Raw genomic sequence first — 15129 nt, 5'->3', positions numbered from 1 at the left:
GTGGTTTTCGCTGACGATCATTGGCACTTTTAGGTGAATTCTTCACGGTGTTTTCCTAATAGGTGAAGAGGCCAGAAAAGTCTATGATGATGCCCAAACCATGCTGACGGCACTGATTGGCCAAAAGAAGCTCCGAGCCAGGGGCGTGGTTGGGTTCTGGCCAGCGCAGAGCGTGGGAGACGACATCCACCTGTACGCGGAGGGTGCGGAGCCCCAGGCTGCGGAGCCCATCGCCACCTTCCACGGGCTCAGGCAGCAGGTACGGAGCCGCACTGACCACCCCGCTGCTGCTGCTTTGGTGGAAGCACTGAAAAAGCGTAAATAAGAATTAAATAAGTCTGAGCTTTGTGCAAATGACAGGGCTGCCCCAGCTCCCCCCCAAATGACCATGCACAGGCCCGAGGCCAAGGCGTTTGTGAGGACGACGGAGAGAAGCAGCCAGTGTGGGTAGAGAGGCTGGCCCCTCGGGCACCGGCGGGACTCGTGGGTGAGAAACACAGCCGTTGCCTCGGTCGTCACACACAGACACACATCTTGTTCCAAAACCTGGGTTTGCAGGCATGCGTGTTATTTATTTTTTTTAATTTTTTTTTTTTTCAACGTTTATTTATTTTTGGGACAGAGAGAGACAGAGCATGAACGGGGGAGGGGCAGAGAGAGAGGGAGACACAGAATCGGAAGCAGGCTCCAGGCTCTGAGCCATCAGCCCAGAGCCCGATGCGGGGCTCGAACTCAGGGACCGCAAGATCGTGACCTGGCTGAAGTCGGACGCTTAACCGACTGCGCCACCCAGGCGCCCCCATGCGTGTTATTTAAAACAGGCTGGGGGCTCCCTTTCTGAAGGGGAACACAGGTGGGGACAAACATTTGCTGCATGTCTGGGCGGTGCCAGGTGCTCTAGAGGTGCTGGTTGGACCATCGTGTTTCACATCCACACGGTCTTGCTGTGGGCAGTCCGCATCCCCCCCCTGCCTTGCTGCGGGCAGTCTGCGACCCCTGCTTGCCCTGCTGTGGGCAGTTTGTGTCCCCCCCCACCTGCCTTGCTGCGGGCAGTCTGCATCCCCCCTCTGCCCTGCTGTGGGCAGTCCGCGTCCTCCCCCTGCCTTGCCGTGGGCAGTCTGCGTCCCCCTTCCAGCCCTGCTGTGAGCAGTTTGTGTCCCCCGCCCCCCACGTGCCTTGCTGTGGACAGTTCGCGTGCCCCCCACCTGCCTTGCTGTGGGCAGTCCGCATCCCCCCCTGCCTTCCTGTGGGCAGTCCGTGTCCCCCCCCACCCGCCTTGCTGCGGGCAGTCCGCATCCCCACACGGCCTTGCTGCGGGCAGTCCACATGTCCATCCTGCAGGGGCAGGAACGGAGGCCGATGGGATGAAGCTAAGCGTTTAGCATCCAGAGCGCGAACCCGGCCTAATGCGCACTGGCTTCCCTTGGCACGGCCGCCTCTCATGCTCACCCTGTGACAGTACAGACGTCCTGTGCGTGTCCCGTAGCTGCTACAAAATACAGTTGTCCCCATCCAGAATTGGAACCAGGAGGCACCAGGGTCGTTAACAAAGGGTTGCGGTGAATTACCCTGTGTCACTACCGTTTCGGGTCGTTCAGAAGCAGAGCAGTGTTACTGCTTTTAATCATCACCGCGATGTGTTTCATGACGATAGTGTTTTAACGGTCACCGCATCTGAAGGGCTTCTTAAACTCGGGACGTGAAATGATGCCACGATAGGATCACCAAAGGCAGCTGTACCATTCCTGTGTGCACGGGGTGCCGACACCGTAGGCCACAAGGCAGCAGGCTCCACGTTCCCGCCCCTGCTCGCTAGGGAGCTGGTCGCTTGGCTTTCTCGGGTGTGATTCGGCTCGAAGGCCTCCGCCCAGTTTCTCATCCTTCAGGTCCTGCGTCCTCTGATCTCTTGTTACGTCCAACCATTCACGTCCTAACCAGGCAGGCTGTGTCAGGGCGTTTAATGTAATGACTTCTCAATGTGCATTTAGTACCCATTCCGATAGCTTTCTTCCAGTGCTCCGGAAGATTCTGGCTGCTCTGGGAGTCTTCTGTCTCAGTGGCTCTGGTGGCTGTCTCTTCTTAAGTGCTGTGGGGCTCTATGACCTGTCTCCCCTTGTGGGGCCGGGAAGCTTTGTGTCTCCCTCTGGCTTTTGTTAGCAGAGAACGTACAGCTGGAAAGCCGCTTCTCCCCGCATAGCCGTCCCCGTCCCCGAGCTTGGTGACATTTCCACACACAGGCTGTTATCAAACACCTTCTGGCCGGCAACCGTTTAACCACTTCCTGCCCAGCGTCGGTGAAGCTGTGCTTGTTTCCAGGGCCAGCAAGCAAGTGAGCCCTGTAGCTTCTGGTGCCGCCCACCGAGTCCCTGACTGGTCCTGTGCCCTACGGCAGTCAGGGGTATACAGTGCGGTGCCGGACCCCGCACCTGCCGCCGTCTGACCCTGGGCTACCGGTCACGCTCTGTCTGCCTCAGCTTCCTGGCTGTGAAATGGAGCTGGTGGCATCACGTATTTCCTTCACACGGTTGTTGACAGCCTTAAATCAGTGAATTCCTGTAAAGCACCAGCCGGGAGTGTAGTGAGCACTCAGTAAATAGCAGTTTCATTGTTTACCTTCTCCGTAAGTATTTGTGGATTGTGAAATGTGTTTGAGACCTGATTTGTCAGTGGGGTGAGAGGCGAGACTCTCAGAAGCCGGTCCGGCTCGGTGCTCAGTTTGGTTCCAGGCTGGCCCAGGTGCGTCCTCGGCCGTCTCCTGAGCCACTGCCACGGTGGGCGGTACGTGGCCCTTGGCTGGTGGCTGGGAGCTTGTCGAGCTGCGTCCGTCAACGCGAAGTGGAAGCTTGTGCATTTGGTGGGTCCCTTTTGGATGCCGCTTCAGTGTCTAGTGTTGATCTGGAATTGGAAACACTTGTGGGGAAATTTTTTCTGATATGAATGCTTGAGGTTCCAGTTTCTAGCACGGTGCCTGGAGGCGTTCGGGAAATGTTTGGTCCACGTGTGAGTGAGCAGATTCAGTGGTTTCTTGACCGTATGTCATGTCCTGTCTTGTGCTTCTTCAAAATCTAATTTCATTTGTTTATTCAACAACTATTTGTCGAATACTCACTTTGTATCATGCCCTGTTCTAAGTGCTGGGGGTGTAACCGTGAACAAGACAGACACCCCTGTTTGAAGCTTAGGGCCATCTGCAGAGACCAGACTGCTGTCCCGTGCTAATCACCCGTCTGGCCGCTGGTTGCTTTTCAGGCCGAGAAGGACGCCGCCAGCACAGACCCCTACTACTGCCTCTCGGACTTCATCGCGCCGCTGCACTCGGGCGTCCGCGACTACCTGGGCCTGTTCGCCGTTGCCTGCTTCGGGGTGGAGGAGCTGAGCAGGGCCTATGAGCGGGAGTGTGACGACTACAGCAGCATCATGGTCAAGGCCCTGGGAGACCGGCTGGCCGAGGTAGCGCCACAGCGCTGGGCGGGGTGGGGAGCCCCAGTTCCGTGCCGTCGTTTGTAGCCGTCCTCGGACCTGTGACCTCTTTGCTGCGGTTCTTGTCTCTCCCGAGGAGCCTGAAAGATTCAAAACCGCTTCCTGTGTCAGGGCCCCTCGCTGTCACGTTGGCATCCTCTGTGGCTTCCCCATCTTCCTGTGCGTGGTGGGGTCACCTGAGCCATGCAGAGGTCCCCTCCTCTTCCCGAGGCTGACAGCGGAGGACCTGGAAGCAGTAACTGGCTTCTCCTCGTGGCCCCTGTCCGCTGTAGACCATCAGGGAAGTGTTTCAGTTCAAGGGCCTGGAGTCCTCGGACCGTTGAATATAATACGTCAGAGCCCAGGCTGAGGCCAAGGCCGGCCACAGAGCAGCCAGTGAAACGACAGGCGAGCCGAGAGCCCAGCCCGTCTGCTCTTGCCTGCTCCGTCCTGGTTGCGGTGCGGGGGTGGGGGGAGGGGTGCCCCGGACCCCCCTGACGGCCTGTGGGGCACCGGGGGGGCACCGACGTGGGGGTCCCCCGCCTCCGCCCAAGCACGCCTCTCCCTGGCTGCAGGCCTTTGCGGAGGAGCTCCACGAGAGGGTCCGCCGGGAGCTGTGGGCCTACCACAGCCACGAGCAGCTGGACGCCGCCGACCTGCGCAGGCTGCGCTACGAGGGCATCCGCCCGGCTCCTGGCTACCCCAGCCAGCCCGACCACACCGAGAAGCTCACCATGTGGAAACTGGCCGACGTGGAGCGCTGCACGGGTATGTGCCTGGAGCTGGCGAGCGCCGTCCCTCCCCGCCAAGGACACGGGTGTGCGGTCACCCCCGTGACGCACAAATCTGGAAACACAGAACCCCGTCCTTTCTCACTTCCAGCTGTGTGTCATGGTATTTTACGTCCATATCATTATGCCACAGTCTTTAAACATTTTTTTAATGTTTGTTTATTTTTGAAAGACAGAGAGAGAGAGAACAAGTTGGGGAGGGACAGAGAGAGAGGAGACACAGAATCGGAAGCAGGCTCCGGGCTGTCAGCACAGAGCCCAGCATGGGGCCCAAACCCATGAACTATGAGATTATGACCTGAGCTGAAGTCAGACACTCAATCGACTGAGCCACCCAGGCGCCCCGCTCCCCCATCTTTAGGTCGATCACTTTCAGTTGCTTTCTCTCCACCGAGGACAGAGAATTTAGCTCGTCATACTCCCCCCGCAATCCCTCCTGCCCTGTTTCCTGTCACAGGACTGTCACTGTCGTTATCTCCAGTAGCGACCTTTGTGACCTTTAGTACCATAGTCCACACCACCTCCTCCTCCTCCTCCCATCGCTCACAGACTGTGTCTCTGGACACTGGTCTTGCATCAGGCCCGACCCGCCGCTCAGCTCTTTCCTCTCTTGGCTTTCACTCTTTATTGACACAATTCACAGTTTCAGTGGAGTTAATCAGTAATCAGAAGCATGCCATCAGTGCCGATGAAGTGACAGGAACGTAGGTTTAGGTGAGGGACGGAGGCATTTGGATGTGGGTTGGCAGGAATGGCATGGACTCCCGGAGCCATAACATACGGATTTGAGTCCTTCCCTGCCATCAGCTACCCGCTGATCTCTGGCAGAGCATTTCCCCTCTGCCGCTCTGTTCCCCGTCCGTGAGATGCATGGCTTAGAGGACGTGGACAGCCCTGGTGTTCCCCCGGAGTTCCCAGCTCCTAGGAAGCGTCTCTTCTGAGTCCTGCCGTGGGCTCATTCTCAGCGTGTGGCTGTCCGGGAGCCTGGGGTTCACATGGAGCTTTCCTCGCGGGGTTGGGGCTCCTCGTCTGGGAGCCCAGGTGGAGGAGCAGATAGAGGCCTCTGTAGTCGATCCTGGAAGATTGAGGGGGCGGGGGGGTACATCCACTTGGCAGGAATTGCCACATCTTTCATGCTGTGTCATGTGTCCCCCTGGAAGGCATGAGCTCACTTCCATTCACGTGTTCAGCAAGAATGGCTGATAGCTTGCGCGGGGCACTGAGGCAGTGACCGTGTTTCCCACGTTGCTCTCTCTAGGCATCCGGTTAACAGAATCTTTAGCGATGACACCTGCTTCAGCAGTATCTGGCCTCTACTTCTCCAATTTGAAGTCCAAATACTTTGCAGTGGGGAAAATTTCCAAGGACCAGGTGAGTTAGCTGTTCCATTGTGTATGGCTTCCCTAGATGCCGGTCCTGTTTTAAATGGAACTGTGGAACTGGTTTTATTTCACGTAGGAATGAGAATACTAAGGGGAGAAAGTGCGACGAAATTTACTCCAGTCAACGTCTTAAATTGTTTCAGCCCATTACCCCGATTCTCGCCCTCCCACTTGCACATAGACACCCCCACGCCCAGCACTCATACCCACAGTCCAGCCAGCCTCCAAGCACCACATACGCACTGCATGTTGTTTTCTGCCCAGAGAATAAGGCGACTCGGTGAACAGATAGATCTCCATCCCCGTTGAACTCCGGGGATTGCTATTAAGACAAGAAATGGAAGGCATTTAATGTTTCTTGGCAAATCCCGTGGAAACTTGACTTCAGAAGGTCTTATCGTTGTGGTTTGATACGCTGCTTTTAATCTTTTGCAGATTGAGGATTATGCTTTGAGGAAGAACATGTCTGTGGCTGACGTTGAGAAATGGCTGGGACCCATCTTGGGATACGATACAGAGTAACTTCTATTTAAAAATCCTTTTTTGCACTTGATCCTCACGGAAATACAATCTAGAGTGCCTTTAAAAACAACAGTAGCAACAGACAAGCGGGTCTCAGGTCTCTCTGTCCTGTGACATTTGCTCTGCCTCAGGGTTCGGAAGATTGACTGGTGGGACCGTGTGGAGGATCAGGGCCTTCCTGTGTCCTTGGGAAACCAGGGTCTCTTCCGGGGACCTTGACTGAGGAGCAGTAAGCCGGTGTCTCTGGCGGTGTCCCCGGTCTTTCAGGGACAAGGATAAGCTGGAGATAGAGGTCTTTTGCATTTCAAAGCAAGGCAGTTTGCTTGTTTCATTTTTACTTTGGGTTGAGAAGGCCTCTTATTTTTTTCTTTCTCTCGCTCTCTCAGAAAAGAGCCTGAAGCTTAGCTGAATAGAGAAATGTACAGAAGAATGTGACCCCGGGGCAAAATCACCCTGTGTGAAGTGGGGGGTTTTAATCTAGAAGGGTGCAGCAGTAAACTGACAGGGAACGGAGTGCGACCCTGTGCTCTATCAGGAAGACCCCATCTTTGAAAGTCGTGGTTACGTGGGTGCAGAGTCCCCTTGGCAGGAGGCCGTTGACTAGCCGTTTGCCCCTGTGTGGCCAAATACAGTGGGTTCTCCTACCATTTCCGTCTTCTAATTCCTCATTCCCTTGCCCCGAGGGGGAAGAGGAGATAGATAGGGAGAGAGCCGGGCTGCTGAGGGTCCTAACATCTCAGAGCTGTTTTCTGGAGCGGAGCAGGCTTCCTGGCCGAGGCGTCCTGGGTGGAGTTGGATGGGTGAAGAGCATTGTGATCCCACTCAGTCTGTCTGCACTAACCCAGCTGCGGGTTCCTGCAGTGTAGACCTGGCCCCCCAGGGCTGCTTGCTGAACGGTAGCCTCTGTGGGGTTCAGGGGGTAGTGCCCCGAGCTCGGCACGCAGTGAGTCCTCCTGGAAAGGGTGGCAGATTGACGGAGGTGGAAAGACACTGGGGAGTGCGGGTGGTGATGGCGGTGCTGACTGCACGAGAGGCCCTTTCTGGGATTAGAACCCTGTTTACACTGCGGCTGGGACAGAGAGCCTGCCTCCCGGGTCCCGTGAACCTTGGTACCCATTTTCTGTGTGACGGCCACCTCCCTCGCTCTTGGGGGGTGAGCCGGCCCCGCTTCCCAAAGCAGCTCCGTCAGAAGTGCATTCAAGGACCTTGGAGGTGAAGGGGGAACTGTAGGAAACGAGACCCCCGTGCATGTGCAGTGTGCACACGCGGACGCACAGAGCCGCCCCCCTGTCAGCCGTCCTGGGCCCATGAGGCAAAAACAGCCATGGACTTTACGTGCACTTGGTCTCTTGAGTGAGCATGGGACTCAGTTTCCCCAGGCACTTAGCTGGAGGACTGACTTTTGGTTCCATAGCAGGTGTGTCATTCTTGGTACATTCTTCTGTGAGAAAGAAGACCTCCTCCGGGTAGTTGAGTGTATTTTGTCAGAGTTACAGTTGTTAAGTCTCCTGATTTCATTCAATATTTGCCATCTCTTCCCTCAGCTGGTTATGTGGTAGAATGACTTCCTTTTTTGTTGTTGTTGTTGTTAAGTTTATTTATTTATTTCGAGAGAGAGAGGGTGAGCGAGTGTGAGCAAGGAAGGCCAAGAGCGTGACCCAAGCTGAAAGACGCTTAACCGACTGCCCTTAGAATGGCTTCCTTAAATGTACTGTTTATATAATCCCATGACGGATGCCTTTTTTCCTAGAGACAGAAACAATTGGTGCGAGTTCGAGTGCCTGTAGGTTCGTGAAAGAATATAAGCTACAAGTTGAAAATCCCTCCCTTCATAAATGTCAGGCGACTTCGAAGGCAGGGAGGTGGCCGTTCTGAATGCGGGGTCTTTTCCGTGTCGGTGCCTGCATGTCCAGAACCTCTTGTCACCATCTGTGGGCGTCGTCATTTCACTGAGGATCCCACCTTATTTTTCCCTCTAAAGAGGCCCTTGCTTGGAATCTTCCCCTCTCTCTGCTGCACTGAGGAGTCTGGTTTGTCAGGTGGTGGTTGAGAGCAGGTTTATGAAACCCCACTTCCTCCTTTGAGATATTCTCCGACATCCTGTCTACATTTATGGTTGACCTCACATAGAGAGTAGTCCGCCTTCTTTCTGGTTCTCTCTGGTATGCGTTCGACATATGGTGTCTCCCACCTTCTCCCCGCTTCTCTCCTGAATCCAGTGAGGTTAGGTTTTTACCTGCCTCTCCTGGCATCAGTGACCTCTTGGGTCAGACCCAGTGGCCTTCCCAGTGATTCTCATCCCTGTGGGCTTGAACAGTACAGACCACTTCCTTCAACACCCTCCTTTCCCTGCTTCCCCCCTTGACACCACTCTCTGATTCTCCTTCTGTGTCTCTGATCATTTCTCAGCCATTTTCCTAGTTTTTCTTCCTCTGCTCATTTAAACCCTGGTGTCCTCAAGGGCCAGTCATCAGTGACCTTCTTCGCCGGTATAGTTTCAGTGGACGATCTCACGGACTCATTGTCTCCATCTAAGCTTGTCCTGCGGAGCACAGCATACATCCCACAGCCCCTTCCAGGAGGGCATACAGACACCTCAGACCCAGAGTGTCTCACCTCCTCACAAATGGTGAGATTCAGTCATGAACAATAGTGCTGTCGCTCCAGCAAGAGCCCTCACACTCAGCCCATATCGCCTTTGGCTTAGACTGTAGCAGGTGTCTGAAAAGTTAGCACACAAAAGACACCGAGCCTACTTTAGTGGGGATGGTGGTAGAGATATCTCGGGAAGGCGATGCTTAGACGAAGGCCTGATCTGGGACCTGTGGGATAAAGGTGAAGACGCAAGGTAGGAACAAGTGAAGAGCCGTCTTTGTTTGTGAACAGGAATATTAATGCGGTATAGGTATCACATCTCTCCAGATTGGTCTATAGGTTCAATGCCATTTCCAACAGAAATTACAGTAGCGGTTTTGTCACATGGGACAGGCAGATATTTAAATTTATGTGGAAAAAGCAAAGCACTCAGAATGACTGGATGCTTCTAAACGGGAAGCAGAGTTTACAAGGTAGTGAGTTTTGTCGTACGTGGTGCCGAGATGGGCATGCTGAGCAGTGCCGTGAAATACGGAGCCTGGAAAATAACCCTTGTGCATGTTGACCTTCGAGACAAGGCAGTGGTGGCTGGGCGCATAAGAGACGGGCAGGATGACTCCATCTGTGGCGCAGAGCTGTGCCTACCGTATGGAAAGAGCGAAATTTGATTTCTGCCTCATGTGTTATCTAACAACCAATTCCAAATATATTAAGGTCTTAAATACAAAAAAAAAAAAAAAAAAATAGCGTTTACACGAGCAAACCTTAGGGCAGGAAAGAATCCCCTGAGACATAAAGGACTAATCACAAAAGAGAAGATGATTGTATCAACTTTTTAAAATAAAGACTTACATTAAGCTGATAAACCACTTAAAGTAGGGAAAAGACAAGTCCTGACTAGAGGTGTTTATAATACAATTAATTGACAAAGGATTAGCAAGCAGAATATATGGAGGGTGCCTATTTAAGAAACAAACCCAACAGAAAATTAGACGGAAAAGGCATTTCACAGAAGAGGAGGTACACATGGCTTATAAATAAGTAGAAGGATGTTCCACAGCAATGGAGATCAGGGAAATACGAATTGAGACCACAGCAAGATCCTATTTTGCATCCATAACATTTGCAGAACTTGAGCTTGACAGGACCGGGTGCCAGAGAAGTTCTGTGAGAGCTTGCATGGTGTGAGCGCGTGAACACCTCTGCCTCCCAGAGTTGAACCCTTGCATGCCCTAGGATCTGGCTCATGGCTCGGACTGCCCCTTGGAGATCCAACAAACTCTTACCTGTGCCAGGAGGTGTGTGCAAGAGTGTTCATAGTAACACCTTTGTGATAGTCAGTAACCAAAAACACCAAAACGTCCATCTATCTGTAGGAGAATGGTTAAGTAAACTAGGTATAGTCACGCTAAAGGGTATTGTTCAGTAGTAAAAACGGGTGAACTGCAGCTGTACCTGACAATCAGAGTGAATCTCAGGAAATGTTACAAAAAAAAAAAAAAAAAAACAAGCTCCAGGAGACCATATATGCTATGATGCTATTTTTATTGAGCTCAAAACCAAGCAAAACCAAAGAGTGTATTGTCTAAGCACATGTAAACAGTAAAACTATGTTGTAAATGAAGAAAAAACAAAATTCAGCAGAGTAATTAACCCTGAGAGAGGGAAGCCGAGCAGATCTCAGAGGGACACATCGCTGGATGCAGGTTGTTAGTCAGATTCTGGTTCTTGGGTTGTATGGTAGTCGATGGCTGTTTGTGATATTCTTTATAATGTAACAGTTTTATATTTGTGAAATGTATTTAATGCATGTATTAAGTGTATTATAAAATAATAAAGACAAAATAATAAAAATCTGGAATGGTGACTTTTTACATAATACTGCGTATTTGTTAAAGCTGTTTTTTCAGAAAGGAAGGACCTTTCGGCCAGAGTGAACAGCCATGCAGAGGCAGGGGCGGAGGGGGTTTATGTGCACGCAGTGGTGCCGTGGGGCAAGGGCCAGCGTGGCTTCCCATGGCGGGCTTTGGTGAACAAGTGCACGGCAGCATCATTTGCTGTGGCACAGGTTGGAGGGCGGGGGAAACAAATTTGACATTGAACACAGGCACTTGGATGCGTGCCTTTGGAATTTAGGAAGACTGGCCTTAGGATTGGGAGGCTTTGGTATGGAGGTGGAGTTCAGGCTGCAATCGTGGACGGGCAGCTTGTGGAGAATGTGAGGAACCCGAGATAGGGCTGGACTCCAGGACCAGGAGCCACAGGCACAGCTGTGGCATTTTAGGGGCTGCAGGGACCATTGGGGGACCGTGTTGGGTTGATGATTGAATGGGAGGTGAGGAAGCTCTCTGTTATTTAAAGAACATTGGGTGTTGAGTTTGATAAGTTGTTTATAGATTTTAGATACTAACCCTTTATCAGAGATGTCATTTGCAAATATCTTCCTCCATTCCATAGGCTGCCTTTTAGTTTTGTTGATTGTTTCCTTTGCTGTGCAGATGCTTTTTATTTTGATGAAGTCCCAGTAGTTTGTTTTGCTTTTTTTTTTTTCCCCCACATGCCTCAGGAGACATACTTCTTACTAAAGAAGTTGCTCCGGCCGAGGTCAAAGAGGTTGCTGCTTTGTTCTCCTCTAGGCTTTTGATGGTTTCCTGCCTCACATTTAGGTCTTTCATCCATTTTGGATTAATTTTTGCATATGGTGTGAGAAAGTGATCCAGTTTCCTTCTTCTGCATGTTGCTCTCCAGTTTTCCCAGCACCACTTGTTGAAACTCAACACCCAAAAAACAAATAATCCAGCTAAGAAATGGGTAGAAGACATGCATAGACATTTTTCCAAAGAAGACCTATAGATGGCTAATAGACACATGAAAAGATGCTGAACATCACCCATCATCAGGAAAGTACAGATCAAAACCATGATGAGATACCACCTCACACCTGTCAGAATGGCTAAAATTAACAACACAAGGAAACAACAGGTTTGGCAAGGATGTGGGAAAAGGGGAACCCTCTTGCACTGTTGGTGAGAATGCAAACTGGTGCAGCCACTCTGGAAAACAGTATGGAGGTTCCGCAAAAAGTTAAAAAAAAAGATTACCTATGATCCAGCAATTGCAGTACTAGGTATTTTACCCAAAGGATACAAAAATATTATTTCAAAGGGACACATGCACCCCAATGTTTATGCAGCCTTATTAACAGTAGTCAAATTGTGGAAAGAGCCCAGATTTCCATTGACTGATGAATAAAGAAGATGTGTATAATGAAATCTTGCCATTTGCAACGACATGGATGGAGCTACAGTGTATTATGCTAAGCGAAATAAGTCAGAGAAAGGTGAATTACTGTATGATTTCACTCATGTGGAATTTAAGAAAGGAACCAGTGAACATAGGGGCAAAAAAGGCAAACCATAAAAGACACTCTTAACTACACAGAATAAACTGAGGGGCCTTGGGTGGGGGGATGGGCCAAATGGGGGATGGGCATTAAGGAGGACACTTACTGGGATGAGTACTGGGTGTCATATTTAAGGGATGAATCACTGAATTCTACTCTTGAACTAATATTACACTATATATTAACTAACTGGAATTTAAATAAAAACTTGAAACAAAAAACTAGATTGGAGCAGAAGAAAGAATGGAGATAGTGTTTTGATATAGAAAAGGGCTTTCATGCCAAGGGGAAAATACAAATTAAGAGGGTTATAGATAGTGCAGAAGTAAGAAAATACCTATCTTTCAACCTAAGTCCAGAGAGACTTCCATCTCACAGCCCCCCACATTTCAAACCTGGGAGTTGTCCCTGCCCTCTCTTTTTCTGAACCTTCACATCCAGTTGGTTGCCGTACCCTGATGATTTTACCCACTAAATACCTCTCAGTCCCTCTCTCCTCCCCTGCCCAGGCTAAGATTCTTATTTCTCCTCTGGACTCAGAACACCAAGAGGGTATCCTGGACTCGAACAGCTGTTACCATGAGCTCTCGGAACCTTTATGCCCACCTGGCCCTGTTCCCCAGATCAATATGTCCCCTTCGCCAAGGATATGTCCAAGCTCCTTACACACTTTCGATAATCATCTCCTGCATGCCCTGTAGGAGGTATCTTCTTACGTGGTCTCCTCCCCCTGACATAACCGCCCCCCTCCCCGCCCCACTCCATCCATGGGCTTCAGGAAAGCTTTCAACCCTCCCTGCTGCAAAGCTACATGACCCCTCTTCCTTCCTGCAGTAGCACTGTGCGTATTTCCCACTGCTGTCATGGTGACAGAATAATCTATGTCCCCATTAGGCTGTGATTCTTAAAGGGCAGGTTGGAATCCTTGTTCATCTTGGTATTAGTGTGTCTCACTAGAGCTTGGTTCCTGATACGTGCTCAGTAAAGGTTGGCTTGAGTTGACGAGCAGACTCTCTCAGGGGGACAGTGTTTTGCGGGGAGAGCATTCTGTGAAGCTCCATGAGGGCGGGGTCCAAGGCTCACTGCCTGGGCTCTGAACCCCCAGAGCCTAGCCCAGCACCGGCCGTGTGGTTCCCTACATGGAGTGTTCTAAGTGAGCAGAGAGAGAACCGTGGTGATTTTCTCTTGCTCAGGAGACTGGGACATAAACAGTCTAGTACCCTCCACACCCACCTTCAGGATTTCGTCGTAGCAGAAACAGCCCTGCTGATGCTCTCTTTACTGACCCTTGAAGACAGCACATGGGCGGCCTGCAGAAAAGTCACCTCACTTCAAGCTAAGCTCACGTCATGGCCACACGTCAACTGTACGTGTTGTCCAATTACAGAACACAGGGTATATTAGAATTCCATATGTGTGTGTCTAAAAAAATGCTAGTATGTGCAGTGAAAATACCTAGAAGGTTATACAAGAAATTCTTAAGTGGTTACTTTTGGGGAATGGGATTGGGGGGCCAGCGGGGAGGGACTCAGGGTTTGGGTATTTCTCATTCTTTCTACACGGCTTCAGTTTTATAACAAGCATCTATTGTTATCCTTTTAAAAAAAGACGAGCGTGGCAACAAAGCCAGCTTGAAATAGATGTGATTTTGAATAATCTGAAAAGTTAGGATTTCAATCAATTCAGCCCTAGACGTGGTCCCATTTCTCAACACATGGAATATCTCATTCCATTTACATACTCCCTTCAAAATGTGATTTTCAAAGATGTCTTTTGCCTCATTCTTTGCTTTTAAGTATTATTACAGCCTTTTGGAGACTCACAAAACAAGTGATTTTCTGTAATTATTGCCTAGAAAAGGGTTGGATCAAATGATTTTTGAGAACCTTAAGATTAGATGTTGCACGAAATGGAAGAAACAAAAACCAGACAGACCGATGAATGATGTTTATCACAGTCTCTGCTTTCCGTGATGCAATACGTAAGTCAGCCTGCAGAGTGTGAAGCTGTTGGCAGCTGAGGAAGGAACTTTGAACTTTTTACAATCCTGTTTGTTCTTTTACCCAGAGGGAAACTCAGAAGAGAGAAAAGTGACATTTCCTTCTGAATTATCTGAAGGAATTTCAATGCTCACCCATCTGTAATCACGTGGGATTGTTTATCTTATTATAGAAGACCCATGTATTTTGTGCATGTTTTCAGTGAAAACCTGGGAAATCCATTTGTCTTGGTGGATAGTGCTAAATATCATTAATGAAACATAGTTTTCCCTGATGTGATAGATTGTTTTTCAACTGTGTTGAAATGAGCACATCAAAAAAATCTGAGGAATTTCAGTGAGGGGCTCCTGGGTGATGCAGTCAGTTAAGTGTCCAACTTCAGCTCAGGTTATGAACTCGCGGTTTTTGAGTTCGAGCCCCCATTGGGCTCTGTGCTGACAGCTCAGAGCCTGGAGTCTGCTTTAGATTCTGTCTCCCTCTCTCTCTGACCCTCCCCCACTCATGCTCTGTCTGTCTCTCAAAAATAAATAAACGTTAAAAAAAAAAAAAAAGAATGTCAGTGGAAAATACCCGAGTGTCAGAAATGCTCGGTTATTTTTTTAAATACTGCAACTCTTTTGAGAAAAGGGAGTAGTTAGCTCCAAGTCCTGTTTCAATGGCGTGTCTCCTCTAAAACTTCTATTCAGTCATCATCGGTTTTCTCCGTGCATTGCCGTGGGCAGGCTGTAACAGATCTGCTCGAACTGCTCAGGAAGTTGAAGCTAAGTGAGAGTTTGGTCATTAGCAGAGCCAGTGTTGTTTCCTGCTTTGCAGAATCCCATTTCCCCCACAATGTGCCATCAAGTTAATTAAGTTTTGAATACAGTTAGGGATCAAATGTCAACGAGTGAATATATTCCATCCCACCCCCAAATTGGTGAGTTATAATGGAAGGAGGTTGGTACAGTTAGAAGTTGGGTCCCTCTCAGCTTGGCATA

At 50.2% G+C, this 15129-nt stretch overlaps 1 protein-coding gene across 2 annotated transcripts in view; it reads left to right on the top strand.

Moving 5' to 3' along the window:
• MTR (5-methyltetrahydrofolate-homocysteine methyltransferase) overlaps positions 1-10607 on the top strand; it is a 106264-nt gene extending 95657 nt beyond the window's left edge. For both annotated transcript variants that reach the window (XM_047088631.1, XM_047088630.1), the window contains exons 29-33: positions 63-259; positions 3250-3450; positions 4035-4227; positions 5509-5621; positions 6068-10607. In XM_047088631.1, coding sequence (XP_046944587.1) covers positions 63-259; positions 3250-3450; positions 4035-4227; positions 5509-5621; positions 6068-6154 — 791 coding nt within the window. In that variant the 3' untranslated portion in view covers positions 6155-10607. The remainder of the gene's footprint in view (positions 1-62; positions 260-3249; positions 3451-4034; positions 4228-5508; positions 5622-6067) is intronic.
• The last annotated feature ends 4522 nt before the right edge of the window (positions 10608-15129 follow it).

This window comes from Lynx rufus, unplaced genomic scaffold (assembly GCF_022079265.1).
Source record: "Lynx rufus isolate CCGP_SWC_20201006 ecotype Redwood Valley unplaced genomic scaffold, mLynRuf1.p SCAF_25, whole genome shotgun sequence".
Taxonomy (NCBI): Eukaryota; Metazoa; Chordata; class Mammalia; order Carnivora; family Felidae; genus Lynx; species Lynx rufus.
The sequence above is the reverse complement of the archived record's forward strand: the minus strand, read 5'-3'. Positions and strand labels throughout refer to the sequence as shown.